The sequence below is a fragment of the Pygoscelis adeliae genome, unplaced genomic scaffold (assembly GCF_000699105.1).
Source record: "Pygoscelis adeliae isolate BGI_AS28 unplaced genomic scaffold, ASM69910v1 Scaffold469, whole genome shotgun sequence".
Lineage (NCBI taxonomy): Eukaryota > Metazoa > Chordata > Aves > Sphenisciformes > Spheniscidae > Pygoscelis > Pygoscelis adeliae.
Window position 1 is genome coordinate 1 of NW_008825434.1, and position 16076 is coordinate 16076.

Genomic DNA, 16076 nt, shown 5'->3' on the forward strand with positions numbered 1-16076 from the left:
CCCAGACCTCATCAGCTTCTCTGTGAGGACCTAACAGGAGACAGTGTCCAAAACCCGACCAAAGTCAAGGTAGACAATGTCCACTGCTCTCCCCTCATCTACCAAGCCAGTCACTTCATCGTAGAAGGCGATCAGGTTTGTCAAGCATGACTTCTCCTTGGTGAATCCATGGTGACTACTCCTGATGACTTTCTTGTTCTCCATGTGCTTGAGAAAATGTTTTCCAGAATTAGTTGTTCCACCATCTTTGCAGGGTTTAAGGTGAGGCTGACCAGCCTGTAGTTCCCTGGGTTCTCCTTCTTGCCCTTCTTGAAGACAGGAGTGACATTTGCTTTCCTCAAGTCCTCAGGTACCTCTCCCAGTTGCCATGGTCATTGAGATTGTTGAGAGTGGCCTCACAATGACATCAAATAGATCCCTCAGCACTCATGGGTGAATCCCACCAGGGCCCATGGACTTGTGCATGTGCAGTTTGCTTAAGTATTCCTTAACTTCATCTCTTCTACCAAGGGTATGTCTTACTTGCTCCATACTTTCCTCCAGGTCTCCAGGGCCTGGGACTTCTGAAAGCCAGTCTGGATGGTAAAGACTGAGGTGAAGAAGGCATTCACTATCTCAGTCTTTTCCATGTCCTGTGTCACTGGGTCCTCTGCCTCATTCAGCAGCACGCCCACATTTTCCCTGGTCTTCCTTTTGTCACCTATGTATTTATAGAAGCCCTTCTTGTTGACTTTAACATCCCTCCCCCGATTCAATTTCAGCTGGGCTTTGGCTTTCCTTACCCCTACCTACTCTGCATGCTCAGACAGTGTCTCCGTATTCCTTTCAGCCTACTTGCCCCTCCTTCCACCTTCTGTATACTTCCTTATTATGTATGGTTTCTGCCACAAGCTCCTTGTTCATCCATGCAGGACTCCTGGCATTTTTTCCTGACTTCCATCTCTTTGGGATGGACTGCTCTTGATCTTGGAGGAGGCGATCCTTGAATATTAGCCAGCTTTCTTGGGGCCCTCTCCCCTCCAGGGCCTTATTCCATGGGACTCTACCAAGCAGGTCCTGAAGAGGCTGAAGTCTGCTCTCCTGAAGTGCAGTGTTGTGATCTTGCTTGTTTTTGCCCTGCTCCATCCTCTCAGGACCTTGAACTCTACCATCTCATGGTCACTGTAGCCCTGAACCTTCACATCCCCAATGAGTGCCTCCTCATTTGTGAGTATGAAGTCCAGCAAAGACCCTCTCCTCATTGGCTCCTCTATCACTTGGCTCAGGAATTTGACATTGATGCTCTCCAGGAACCTCCTGGATTGCTTATGCCCTGTCACGTCGTCCCTCCAGCACACATCGAGGTGGTTGAAGTCCCCCACAAGGACCAGGGCCTACAAACATGAGGCAGCTTCTAGCTGTCCGCAGAAGGCCTCGTGACCTTGTTCTTCCTGGTCGGGTAGTCTGTGGCAGACACCCACTACAATGTCACCCATACTGGTCTGCTCTTTAATCCTTACCTATAAGCTCTCAATCGGCTTCTCATCCATCCTGAGGTGAGCTCCATGCATTCCAACTGTTCCCTCACATAAAAAACCTGTCCTCTCCTGTATCCCACCATGTCTCTGTGATCCCATGTACGTGAATGTGTCTAGAGGAGGGCAACAAAGCTGGTGACAGGGCTGGAAGGCATGTCCTATGAGGAATGGCTGAGGAATCTGGGTTTGTCTAGTTTGGAGAAGAGGAGGCCGAAGGGTGACCTCATTGCTCTCTGCAGCTTCCTGAGGAGGGGAAGCGGAGAGGGAGGTGCTGATCTCTTCTCCCTGGGATCCAGGGACAGGACGTGTGAGAATGGTTCAAAGCTGTGCCAGGGGAGGTTTAGACTGGACATTAGGAAGAATTTCTTTACCGAGGGGGTGGTCAAACACTGGAACAGGCTTCCTAGAGAGGTGGTCGATGCCCCAAGCCTGTCCGTGTTTGAGAGGCATTTGGACAATGCCCTTAATAACATGCTTTAACTTTTGGTCAGCCCTGAAGGGGTCAGGCAGTTGGACTAGATGATCATTGTAGCTCCCTTCCAACTGAAATAGTCTATTCTATTCTATTTTATTCTAACACTCCTGGATGAAAGATGGTATTTCTTACTACGCTTTACGTTTTGTTCTGCTCTGCTTTATTTGTTGTTACATAGCTGTATGTCAGTCAGCACTAACGCTAACAAGTAACACAACTCTGCAGACCAGCCAAAAGCATCTGCCCATACCAAAATCTATGGTCATTCATATTCATCGTCGATTAATCTCTACTGAAAACACTGAATAATCTAGTTGAGACACTAATTAACCATCATGTGTTTAGGTAATGTGTCAAAATGTAAGTCATACTACCTTGAAGGTATTTATCGTTTCACATTTTTATTTATTCATCAGTACAAGTATACTAGGAAAGATAACGTGGAGTATGCTTAAACCTACATGAAATGCTTTCCTACCTCCAGGCATAATCTGACCAACATCCTGTACAGTTAACACTGACAACTTCTCTTCTGTATCCACTCTTATCACGCTGAAACTCAGACAATTCATAGATAACACTGCTTTTCCTGGAGGAGGCCCACCCAATTCTGGAGGTCTGAAAAACAGAAAGCCAAATCAGATATGACTCAACAGACCAACGGCAATATGGTCACCAAAAACATTGTATAAGTCTCTCAGGCTTGTTAAGGTTAAGAGAAATAATGGTTTATCATTTTAAACAAACAAGAGTTCAAGACTGGTAATATATTCCATCCATACATCTATTCATAATCGAAGTATTTCCTTTCTTCAGAGCATCCCTTGCTATGTCCAGAAATTCAATGGTATTTTTGAGGCCAGTTACAAATTTTTTTTTTTTCTTTAGCCCCCTGTTTACACGACATTGTATATAAGCAATTACTTGAATATTCGGCATCTTCTTCCTCCCAAGTAACAGTCTTAATCTTTGGGGCATTTTATAAAGATCCTCCAGCAACATAAGTGAGGATGAGATCTCACTTTCCCAAGCAGTAAAAAAACCCAAAAAAACCCCCAAACCCAAAAAACTTATGGCTGACTACTCTTATAAAATATTGAACTTCTTACAGAAAACAAACAAAAATCACCCATCCTTCAGTGAAGGAGATACCTGCAAGCCTCAGACTTCCTCTGTCTAGGTCTTTGGGCATCTTTATGTTGGTAATCATTTTTCTGACTACCATTTTAACACCAGCTGCTTTTCAATAGTCAAGAAATGCTTCAGTTCACTTCTCAGAAAAGAGAATTACCTGCGAATAGCAACAGTTAGTGCCTCTGAGGAACTAGCACAGGGACAGATTACTTCTGGTCTCAAACCTCTGGATTGAAATACATTCAGGAATGCATCGCAGGAAGATATTGACCCTAAAAAGAACAATCACACAATTGAAAACATTTTGCCAAGGGCAGGAAAGCTTGAACTGCAGGATTTCAAAGTCTATGCTTACTCTCAGCTCAGCTATACAAATATGGTTGCATGCGTGCACAAAACCAATATACTTTCAAACTGCCTAAAAGACATTCCAGCCTATTATTAGATGTTAGATTTGGAGAAAAAACTCCCAGTGGTTAACAACTAATTCACTGAATGAAATTCACAACTGCATACTCTCTTTCTCTGGCAGCACTCCGTAATACTTAACATCATGGAAGGTCCTTCAGTGATCAGAGTATTTTGTCACTAAGGGTAACTGTATCTGTCGGCTTCCTATATAGCTACTATATGAGTGTTTCTTACAGAGGTCACAGAACCAAAGCATTTAGAAATTAACATCAAATACTTCTGACATATCTTCATTTCAATTCAGAACTCTACCTGGCCTTTAGTACTCAGCCCAAAATGCAAGAGGATACCTCATCACCTACAGCTTTGTATTTTACAGTTGTGGAATTGCAGCACGTAACGTAAACCAGCAAACTTCACTGATTATACTACATCCTAGGTATAATTTCATGTAAATTCATATAAGAGTACAGCACTGATGAAAAGATGAAGTTAAATTAATTTAGACAGCTAAATATAGCTAAGTGCAAACAGCAATGAAAAAGCAGTGGCATCACTAGCATACAAATAGTATTTTACTGTAGAACGAACTGCGTAACTTTCTAAGCATCAGCTCTGAAACAGTGCTTACAACAAATATAATCTTAGCAAGACTTTCTCAAGCTTTCATCTTGCGCCATCACAACTTGCTGACCTCTCATCATGCAACTCCAAGAAATCTGAAATATTATTGATTTTCTGGTGTACGAGAACAGCACAATTAAGCAACTAAGGTATATTCTTGCCTGTTGCAAAAAAAACAAACAAGCCTCCCAGCTGCTTTCTCAAATTACTGTAAGCCACCACCGTATGATTGACAGAAAAAGGCAAGAACCTACCGCATACTCTAGTTAATAGTTGTCATGGTTTTGAATTAAGGTTGTGACTGCTCCCATTTTTATGTCCTTGCACATGATTGAGACAAGCCCTAGGGGCACGTACAGAATCAGACACACTGCAACTCAAAGATTTTATGTCTACATGCAACACATGAGCAACTACTTCAAAACTGGCATTATGATTTACTTTAAATTTTAAAAGCCTCTTTCAAATTACATTGCCAACTATTCTTTGTATAAAGAATAGATCCTTTAGAACATTTTCTATGAAAGTTTTGCTCCAGCGTCCTTGGCAAAGAAATACTGCTGCCATCTCTGTTTTGCTGAAGATGAACTACAGCCAGTGCTGCTGAGCTCCTACAGTGCAGACCCAGAGTTCTGTGATTTACAGTGTGCTTTAGTTCACCTTGGACTGACACTCAGAAAATGCATCCATACTCACATGGATTAGCTCCATCTGCCACTATTAACATTCGTAAAGAGCTCAGACTGACATCTCTCTGATCCCTCTGAGCCAAAAGTGACCAGTGCATATCACGTGATTTTACTACTGCTACACGGGCTGAAAAAAAAAAATTATGGTGCGTGTGCAGAACAAAATAAAGACCAATTATAAAATTATATAAATATTTGTGTATTTACATAAATTTATGAAACAAATTACAAACATAGATAACAAATACAAATGCCAAATATTTAACTACTGTGACATATGTATACTCAATGTCTCCAGATGGACTTGATTACAGAATTCAAATGTTTACTATAAATTCAAATACTGAGATAAGAAACACAGTTTCTTTAAAGGTCTATCAGAAGAAGCCATCAATGTCACTCATCAATGAATCTATCAGTACATATAATACTGAAATGGAGTACCCAGTTGCTAAAACTGTGGCAAAGAAAGTCAGATGGATAAAACCGCAGTGGCCTCAGCTAGAGCAGACATTTTACACAAATAATTTTTTTTTTTTTTTAATCATCCAAAAAGAGATGGGTTAAGTAAAAACACTTTAAGGTTACCTTTGTATGAGCAGACTTTCTGTATCCAGGAAAGTGGATTAACCTTCATTAATGCATAGGGAATACTGATGACATGCATCCTGTTCATAACACTCTAGGAGAAAAATATTAAAAAATAAACTTTCAAGTGGTTCAGAGAATACATAGCACGTACCAATACTTAAAAAAAAAATCATCACAGCTACAGTGTAACACTTACATTTAACTGTTCGTGGAAACTATGTGTATAGTCAGTAAAAACATAAGCTATGCCTGTGTAGTCTGTTACTGAAAAAGTAACACTATATTCTGAAAAATACCAATACTGAAATATAAATAGTTTGAGAGTTTCACCACATTCTGCTACCAATACTCTACCCCTGAGAAGCAACTTGCTGCAGTTTTTTTCATTCATTCAAATACTCACTGTTAATACTCCATGCCAAAGGCCAGCATCTCTTTTGAAATCCAAGACATTTGTTAGTGTTTCAGCTGAAAGCGAAGGAAAAACTATCAGACTTAAGAAGCATATTTATAAGAATATTTAGGAACTCAAAATACTTGTTAAAGAACTATGAAACTTCCAACACCACTAAGAAATCAAAGCTATGTTGCCATGCCTTCTTGTCTATAACAAACAGGCTGCTTAAGCTGAAAGTGTCTTATTTTACTTACAGCAATCATCTTTGAATTATGATTATAGACCAGATTATTATAAGGTATTTAAGACCCTGTTTTCATTATAATACCACTTCCATGTGTTTGTTACATTTGCCAATGAACTATGCAGACTGAAACTTTAGTTTTGATGCAAACTTTTTCAGCTGAACTGAAAAGGTTCAGCTACATTTGAAAGAACTAAATTTAGTAAGAAATATTACCATGTACTAAATTTTCTTCAGTTTTTTCTGTGAGAAATCTGAACACCTTATGTGATTTAAAAAAACAGAATCAAAGATTTTAAATCAAAGATTTAACCTAATTTTAGGGGGATATCTTATATCGATCAGGTGAAACTTGCTTATCACTGACATAGGATGGCTGCAAGCACAAGAAATTGTTCTTCAGGGTATTTATTATTAAGTTTTCAGAATGTACACAGCTATTTCCCAACAAATAAAATGCTTTGATAAGTCAGCCACATATCCGTTCATTCTGTCAGTGACCGAGAGCTCCAATTGCTCTGAGACAGGTGCGCAGTCCCAGACATGAGCCTGTATATAAGGAAATGCAAATCTTCCATACCCTCAATTCTTTTCAACCTTCAGGAAAAGTGAACTGCATAGAACTGGATTTGCTGGATAAAGCAGCCAGCAGTTTCACAGCATCTTATGACAGACTCTGTATGATCCTCACAGAGAAGCTGATGAGGTCTGGGCTGAATGAGCAGGCAGGGAGGTGGATTGAAAACCGGCTGAACGACCAGGCCCAGAGGGTAGTGATTGGTGGCACAAAGTCTAGTTGGAGGCCAGTAACTAGCTGTGTAGCCCAGGGCTGAATACTGGCTCCATTTCTATTCAGCATCTTCATTAATGATCTGGATGATGGGGCAGAGTGTATGCTCAGCAAGTTTGCAGACGACACAAAGCTGGGAGGAGAAATGTCTGACACACCAGCGGGTTGTGCTGCCATCCAGAGGGACCTCGGCAGGCTGCGGGAATGGTCTGACAGGAACCTCATGAAGTTCAACAAGGAGAAGTGCAAAGTCCTGCCCCCTGGGGAGGAATAAACCCATGCACCAGGACATGCTGGGAGCCAACTGTCTGGAGAGCAGCTTTGCAGAAAGGGCCCTGGGGTTCATGGTGGCCACCAAGTTGAACGTGAAACAGAATGTGCCCTTACAACAAAGAAGGCTAATGGTGCACTGGGAGGAACGTTGTCAGCAGGTCAATGGAGGTGATCCTTCCCCTCTGCTCAGCACTGGTGAGGCCACAAGCTGCAGTACTGTGCCCATGGCTGGGCTCCCCAGTGCAAGAGAGAGATGGAGCTACTGAAGTGAGTCCAGTGAAGGGCCACAAGGATGAATAGGGGACTGGAGCATCTGGAAAAACTTTATGCAGGGGTAACTGAGCACTGGCACAAGACTGTTCAGCCTGGAAAAGAGAAGGCTCGGTGGCGATCCCATCAACGTGTACAAGTATCAGAAGGGAGATTACAGAGAAGACTGAGTCAAGCTCTTTTCAGTGTTGTCCCATGACAGAACAAGAGCTAATGGACACAAACTGAAACACATGAGCTTCCCTCTGAACAGAAGGAAAAACTTTTTCCACTGTGAGGGTGACTGAGCACTGGAATGGGTTGCCCAGAGAGGTTGTCAAGTCTCCATCCTTGTAGATGTTGAAAAGCTGTCCGGACATGGTTCTGGGCAGCTGGCTCTAGGTGGCCCTGCTTGAGCTGAAGGGTTGAACCAGATGACCTCCAGAGGTCCCTTCCAACCTCAACCATTCTGAGTGTCCCATACTCTGGATATCCCTGCAAACTAGTTGGTCCTGGATTAACCTCAGTTTCTTAATGATGTCTGTTTGCAACAGTGTGCTTCCTAAAGTAGGTAGATGGGGCATTGCTCCCCAGCCCATTAAGTGGATTGTAGCAAGGAGACTTTGTCTCTTCCCTGTTCTCTTTTGAGGCTAGGCTGCTGAGTCGTGCATTATTTGGAGAGGAGAGCATTCTGAAGAAGATTAATAAAATTAGGGTGCCAAACCAGACCTAGGACTGTGGACAATGACTGGGATCTGTGTCCTGAAAGACCATTTAGTGCCCTCTACTCCAGAAGTGAGGATTGCAACATCTAGGTTGGTAGTGTAACGTTCCCTTGCACTATCTGTCTGAGGGTACCACTAGCTTCAGGCCCTGTCCTGACCTGGTCTGGGTGTGCTTGGAAAGGATGAGATACAGTTGTTGGTTTGGTTTTTTTTTTTAATTCTCCTTACTCCTTCAGGTTTACTATGTAGTGACCAAAGAACCTGATTCATTCCAGTCATGCCCTTGGCACCTGTGGCTTTGCTATTCTTGGTCCCATTAGGAACCTCATGCCTTGCTGAGCTGTGGTTCCAAAGCCCTCCTCTCTGTAGAGCATTTACTCAAGGTAAAGATGAAGGGAAGAGCCATCTTGTGCTATTTCAGCAACCACCTCTTCTCAGTACATCAAGGCCCTCGTTATGACTAAGAGGAGGCAGACACCTTTCCAGTCTGCTGATAAAAATTTCAGCCATTGTGTAACAAGTGGTACTGATCTTGTTTCATTTTCCTCATTACTCCCAGAAGCACTCTGCAACCAATAAGGGTGGTGGTTCAGTTATTCTTACTGAACTTAAATTCACATTCAGAGCTTCCTTCTGCTACCAATAAAAGACGGAGCAGAAGCTCTGCACTTCATACCAAAATAAAGGGAAAGGAGCTCTTCCTGTGGGGATTCATGTCCAACCTACTTATTTTAACTGCAGAAAATTGAACATCTCTATTCTGACCTTCTAGGTAGATAGGCAAGGCAAGATATTCAAAATGTTCTTCTGGGAGCAAGGGCTTTGTGGCCAGCAGGAGGGTTTTAATACATTCCTAGATATGTTCATAGAACTGTATGCGTTCTGCAGATCCTGTTAGAGTTCAGTGTGCCAGGCACCCTCGGGCAGGTGGTATCTGGGTGGGTCTGTGAAAAATCCTGTGTCATCTTTACTCTGGTAGTTACCATTATATCACCATCTCTCTTTTCTGCTTATGATCCTTATGAGCATCCTATAGCATCACAGATCTGAGTCAAGATAGGTGGGCCAGGTAATTTACAGGAAAATGACTTCTGCTTCAACTTAACACTCTAGGAAGTAAGGTTGTAAAGGCAGGCCAGTGTGAATACAGCCATCGAGGATAATGACTATGCATTGTTGTATGGCCTCAATGTGAAAACATGAGTGCAGGAAAAAAAAAAAGAGTATGGTGACCTAATCTGACTTAATAGCTTCTGAATTGCTTCATCTGAATGTTCAAATTCAGGTTATTAAACTTGTCTGCAAAGACCCAGAAGATGGTTAGCTGTGACTGGCTTCTGTGTCTCAACAGAATGGTTATTCTTCCACTTCAACTAGAATACAGATGGCATGGACTACTACTGCTATCTGATTTGGCTGTTTAGACTACTGATATCCCCTTGAAACTCCGCTGAAATTTAGCTGTGCTCCCAATCTTCTGCTTAGATTATGGGTTAGTCACAGGAACATGGAGGGAACAAGTTTGCATGCCCTTCAGGTAGTCATGGATCCTTTGGTGAACCGACTGAGGTTGAACTGGATGTTGGTCCAGTTTTTGACAGTTCAAAAAAGTGGTATTTGATGCAGGATCGATTAAAATCTTTCTCTGGATCAATTTATCACATGGAGATCCTCCTGGCTTTGCTGTAGGCTTGCTCTCTGGGCAGGGTGTGCTTGTCTACGCTAAGGCACAGAGCAGCCTATAGTTGTGTTGCACCTTAAGCTACTCTTCATATTCAACCATTACAGCTGTAAGTCCAGTTGGTTAATCTTCCATGATGCATTTGCTCAGTGGCAGGTTTGAGTCTGCCTTATGATGTTGAAGAATTACCTGTATGTTTGTGGGTAAGTAATTTCACCTTCCTCTTCTATGTAAGTTGTTAATGAAAAACATGTCCCTGTCCTTGTGAAATGCTTAATTGGGTAGCGAGAGGGATCTTTGACAAAACTCCTTCTGCTTTGTCAAATGCCTTGGAGCATTGTCTGGCAAATGTAATGGACCCTTCTGGTTTAGGATGCCATTGACAGACAATTGACAACACTACCATGACTTTCTACATTAGTAAGAAACATCGAGTGACTTGTCTGATTGTATGAGGGGAGAATAGTTAAGTGTGTATCCATTTAGTGCCTCAAAGTGATATGACTTGTAATTGATGGCTGTTGCTATTTTAAAATATAGTAGTAAGTGGCAAAACTACTTGTAAGTTAAGCAGAAGTTGGGCAACTTAACGAATTAATTCTTTCAAAACTCTGATCAGCATTGGGCTATCAGTATCTGGGGCAGATAAACTTCAACATGAGCAAATGACAAAAATTCCAGGTCTGAAGGTATATTTTAGCAGAAATTTCTCTGTACATTCCTTAAGTCAGAACATATGCAATAGAGTTCTTTCTAGAGGATAATGCAATTATTTTGTTCCCTGTGACTGTCTCTTTAAAAAAAAAAAAAGTTAAAAGCTTCCAGAGTAGGAAGAAAGTAAAAAGGCTAGCAGTTATTTATAGGTGTGTGCCAAATGAAAAGAAATCAATGACTTAAAGAAATTAATGACTTATTTTCAAATGAGTCTGCATGTACATTCTAACAGTGGATATACTTGTGCCTTACCTTGTAAGATTTATGCTTTTTCCTATGTAGTGTTCATGGAGGATGTGCTCTGTCCATTCTCACTTGGTGTTTGGCATACAGGAGAGAACATACCACCATTTCCTTTCCTGTTAGTTGCCCTCTTGAATTACTCTGCTGACTGATGAGTCTTGCTCTTTATCTGGTTTTGGTTTTGTATTTTTTTCCTTTCCTTAGATTGCTGTGCTTTCACCAAAGGCCTAATTTGAGTCAGATGCCATCCCTGAAGGCTTTGTTCCATCTTCTGATCCCCATTGAATACATTTAAGGTCTTGGAAGTGACTACATGCCCTAGTCTTTCAAACATCTTATGACATAAGAGCTCACATTCCTGAATTTCATTTGGTCAAACCTGCTGTGAGCTACTAGCCAAGAACTAGTAGTCACTGAGGCTTGTGTAGTCAAGCCAAATGGTTTTGATCTCATTACCCTTGAAGATCCCTGGCGTACTTTATTCAGGAACCAGCTGGTTAAAAGGTCATAGATAAAGTGTCCACTTTCACCCTCCTTTTCTTCAGATCTTGCTATTTGTTGAGACACTGAGCCCACCTGCTTAGGGGATCTTATTCAACAGACCCCTTTGCACCAGGATTATGTCTTATGTCACTGCTGCTTAACCCATAGGCCATTCTTGATGCCACATTCTCTTCAGTTGCCTTGGCTGTTCACTTTCACTATCTACCATGAATGCCAATCACAAGAGCCACCAGGGAAGTGCAAGCATCCATGAAGAAATCTTCCCATCAAAGACAGCAAGAGAATTCTTAAGAGAGCCTAGTATGCATTCCCCTGGAATCTTTTCTGCAGCTCCTGGAGGGATGATGTTTTGCCTCACCTGTTGACCACCTTGGGCTATTTTGTGTGGTTTCTGTCTGGGACTGATGTTGCTAAGAAGCAATATTTGGCTCATAACAATCTTCAGTTCATTTTTTCAAATTGGACTGGTAAAAAGGGTAGGGAGGGTACTAAACCTCTCTTCTTCTGCCTGTTTTTTGCCTCCAACTTTCACATCAACCGGGGTACGATTGCCGTATCATCTGTCATCTTGGAAGCTTATTCTACCTTATGCTTGGACTTGGATATGGATGCTCGGGGTATTCAGTTAAGTTTGCCGCCCTGCTACTTCCCAACTAAACATTTCCATTCTTTTACAGGGATCTTTCTCACATTCTTTCTTTGACAGGAGAGTAACGCTGTCTAATCCAGAAGATCTATATCCCTATAGCTCCTAATCATACAAAGCCTGGTTCATAGAAAGAGTGCTGCAGCAGCTACTTTCTTATACTCAAGCAGAAAACTTCAGGTTGGTGCCAGACCTTAGGCTTCTGCAAGATAAACTTATGCATATACAGTTTCAAGTTCTGGATTGTGACTGTATTTGGTACCTTTCCCAGAAGTTCAAGGAGAATGGTTCAAGTTTCTCAAATGGCAAGATGCTTACTTTGTCTCCAGTCTGTGGATGTCTTGGATGTTATTGTTTCCTTTGTCCATGTCTCAGCGAACATTTGCCCAGGTTCTTGTAGTTATCACAATGCATCTTCACTGCAGAGGAATCTGGTTCCTTTATCTCAGTGCCTGATTTGTGAAAGGAGTTGTTACAGAACAACTTTGTGAAGCTTTCAGTCTTTTTTCCTTAGGTTTTGAATGTGAGATAGCAGTACCTCATTCCCACTCAGTCCTTAGAATTTATCATAGTAATCAGTTCTGTGTGTTCTGCTTGGCTTCAGTCTATCACATGATGGCACAACAGCCTGCCGCTGCAGAACTTCTTCTCTCGGAGATCTGTGTCAATGTGTACACTTGTGATGAGATATTTTCTTCCAATTTAAATGTTGTGCTTTGGATGCTTGTGTGACCACCTTTAGAGTCTAGATACTTGTTCATCCTTATCTAGGAAGTTGGCTTGCTTTATGCCTTTTGCCCTTCTCAGAAGAGCAGGGAAAGATTCAAGTCCTTGTATTGGACATCCCCATATGCTGTTTCTTCAAAGATTAGGCTTCTCTGGAAACCCTGCAAATACCTTCCACAATGGTGGTAGAGGCATCTTATCCTAGCCTTTTAGTATTTTTCCTAAGGCTTCATGCTTCTAGAACAGAAGTTATAACTAAAGACTGTAGTGCAAGGAGGGCCCTCTTGTTTTTATTCTCACGGACCCAGGCCTTTTAGGACGACTTGCTTGCTATGAGAAGATCCTGGAGTTCCACTGTTGGCACACAGTAACAATCCAGATGGATATCAGTTGCATACAGATCCACTATGAAACCACAAAGGTGGAACAAGAGAGCACTTTCTAACACTCATCAGGCACCTTTGGTAGTAGCCTTCTGCTGTGCAGGTCTTTGACATTCTTCTTGCATTCATGCTGTGCTGGTCTTGAAACATCCAAAGCTGAATCCAGTCTTTGGTAGGGCATCAGTGCAGTCATTTATTCGCACAGTAGGATTCTCATCCTCTGCCAGAAATCTCATGGCAGGGCTAAGTGCTGAGAGTCACCATCTATAAGAATGTACATGTGGACTCATTTGAAGAAAGAAAGCTTTCTTACCAGTAATCAGTATTCTTCGTGATGTGTAGTCCACATGTACATTCCCGTCCCATTTGCTTTTCCCTTCTCTCTAATTCTTTTTCAGATGCAATGCTGTTGAGAGAGACTGAAATGGTGGTAGATGCACTCTCTTGTATGTCACACATGAAGCAGGAAAAGAAGGAGAAGCAAGAGTACAGGCTCTACAGATACTGCAAAAGGAAAACCTTGCAGTATCACATGGCAGGACAGAACTATGCCTGCTGTTAGAATGTACGTGTAGACTACCTGTATCATACATTGGTTACTGGTAAGTATTTTTTTTCACTTGATCAGGGTGATAGGATTGTCCTTGGGCTTCATGGATGGAGCATCGTCTGGGGACTGTAGGCTAATCTGCTGGTTTTTCCATGTTTGTGAATGAGTTGAGGACTGTAACATTTGCATACGCCTACAAATTGTTGCGCTTTCTCCAGTTATTAACACTTCTCTCTGCATCATTGCTTAAGCGTTACATACAGAGTTCTGAGGTTAACTCAAGTTATTTCCTGTGGTAACAAACTATTTATTCTGTTTCAATTTACCGTTAAGTTTTAAACAGCCTTTTTTTCCAGTTTCTCCTCCTAAATTGCAAAATGTGTTTTTTGCACAACTAACTGATAGTTCATACTGTATAATTTAATTCCAACCTTCTAGTTCATACGTATTATTTTCAGCAACTGAAACTGTTGTTCTAATTTGGACTTGGACCTGTACCAGAATTTGAGTGGCGTCTCCTTATTTGGTCACCAAAGGTTATCATTGCATGGTTCCAAACATTTTGTTAATAAATGCTAGTTGTTCTGATAAATAATTTTTATGAAACAAAGATAATTTAGAGGTTGATCTATTGGTAGCATGAATTATTGTCTCTCCTGTTCAGACCTAAGTTGTTGAGAACTGAAGACTTCTCTGAGATTAGAAAATGTACCTATGAAGCTTTTCTACCAGCAGAGTTCTTGGTCCATGCTTGCGGCAGAGCTGGCTTTATCATGTATTAGTATTAATGGAAATGTGCCACTTCCCATTTATGATTTCTCTTCATGCTAGTTGAACAGTGGTAAAAGAAAGGGCTATCTGTATATCACTTAAGATTGGCTAAATTAGAAAACAGTAATACAGTCCTTCATAATGGCTGTTGTAAGCCCAGATAACTGGGCTTCCCATCTGACATATGTTCCGTGGCCAAAACATTCAAAAGGTCCTGATGGAAATAAGACAATTAAATAAATTTCTGATATCTTTGGTGTGCATGGTTATTTTCTTTAATACAGTATGCATGACCACAAAGTACTCTGATAATCTGAGTTGGAGCAGATGCAATGGGAGAGGGCAGAACATTAATTTATGGTATAGTCTGTGTTATCTTTCAAAGGCTCTGTTTATTTTGTATTGACCCAGGTAGCCATTTTGATTTCTTTGTTAATCTTGAGTCTTAAGTGCTAAGCTAAGCTTCCTTGCTCCATTGTGCCTTCTCCCTCCATATCCTTTTTCCTTTCCCTTTCAGACTGGGAAAGGACAAATCCAGACTGCTTAAGCAAGGGCTCTACTTAGCCAGAGAAACCTCTGAGGAAACAGTGGCTTCAGAAGTAAAATATAACCAGTGTCCAGAGCAAAGCTCAGTGTAATATTTGGTTTACAAGTGTGTATATCCTTGATTAAAAATAAGAAAATTTCAGTGTAGGAAGACTTCTGAGATTTCAGAAGAAAATTGGTAAGGGTAATAGCAGTAGGACCTTTATGAAATGCAATCCTTTTAGTGAGTTGAAGATCATCATCAAACTGAGAATAGGGAAGAGAGAATATGTAGTCACAGGAGTAAGTTCAGTAAGGGACAACTCTATGAGATGTCTGTGGTCTCTAAATCATAGTTGCCAGACTGGCCTGCTTTAAAAGAATATGGGACATAACACAGAAAAATCATTGACCTGACAGTGAGAGTATAAAATAGTCTGGTTTTCTCTCCATTTCTAATGTGTTTCTCACATGAATTAAGGGATGATACTATGAATACCAAAGTGTGCGATAAATAAAAGGAATGGTATGTCTGTAATTGGTATCTTTTTATTTTTCATCTTTATTCTCGTATATGCTTACACTTGATCAAACCATCTGCCTTCATGTTGAAAAGCAATTGCAACAGTTTTGGATTCAGTTGCAGCTGATGTGTAGGCTGTGAAGCCCTGTAAGAAAAAAAAAAAAAAAATTGCATTTGCGAACTTGCATCTTTAATCTTAGAGAACACATTACACAGGCTGTCAAAAAGATAGAGCTATCTTGCATGCTGTGTTTTTGCTGTAGCTGATAGATAATTGATATTAAAATCTTTATCTGCCTGTCAGTGGCAAAGCAACTTCTGTGTCAGCTGCTGAAGCATACCAATGCTGTGATTCTGTGTTCTTCCTCTCCCTTTAGCAAACGTGTGTGTTGTGAAGGTGGATGGGACTCCTTATCTGTGTAAAGCTGATGAGGTTGGAGAAATATGTGTGAATTCAGGTGCAACTGGGATGGCATATTTCGGCCTCCTCGGAATCACCAAGAATGTGTTCGAGGTTTGTATTTCCCTTTGTAATATAAAGTTTCATCATTACATTTCTAGTATTTCTTTTTGCAAATAAACTTATTTGTTCCTTAAACTTCCTTTTTTATTTTATTAGAAAAAGCCATGGCCAAATACACTTTGCTTCATTGTCTATCAGAACTTGAAATTCTGTCTTTTATAACCAAAA

General features: G+C 41.1%; 2 protein-coding genes across 2 annotated transcripts in view; one reads left to right on the forward strand and one right to left on the reverse strand.

Annotated features, from left to right (window-relative positions):
* Nucleotides 1–2393: 2393 nt before the first annotated feature.
* Nucleotides 2394–5905, reverse strand: LOC103922911 (disco-interacting protein 2 homolog A-like). The gene is made up of 5 exons (XM_009331126.1): nucleotides 5845–5905; nucleotides 5439–5532; nucleotides 4858–4977; nucleotides 3284–3398; nucleotides 2394–2610 (listed from the first exon to the last, which is right to left on the reverse strand). Exons 2-5 carry the CDS (start codon nucleotides 5524–5526, stop codon nucleotides 2394–2396), a joined length of 540 nt encoding a protein of 179 aa, XP_009329401.1. The 5' UTR covers nucleotides 5527–5532; nucleotides 5845–5905.
* Nucleotides 5906–7150: 1245 nt separating this feature from the next.
* LOC103922913 (disco-interacting protein 2 homolog A-like) overlaps nucleotides 7151–16076 on the forward strand; it is a 35595-nt gene continuing 26669 nt past the window's right edge. Inside the window, exons 1-2 of the mRNA XM_009331127.1 lie at nucleotides 7151–7340; nucleotides 15763–15899. Coding sequence (XP_009329402.1) covers nucleotides 7151–7340; nucleotides 15763–15899 — 327 coding nt within the window. The remainder of the gene's footprint in view (nucleotides 7341–15762; nucleotides 15900–16076) is intronic.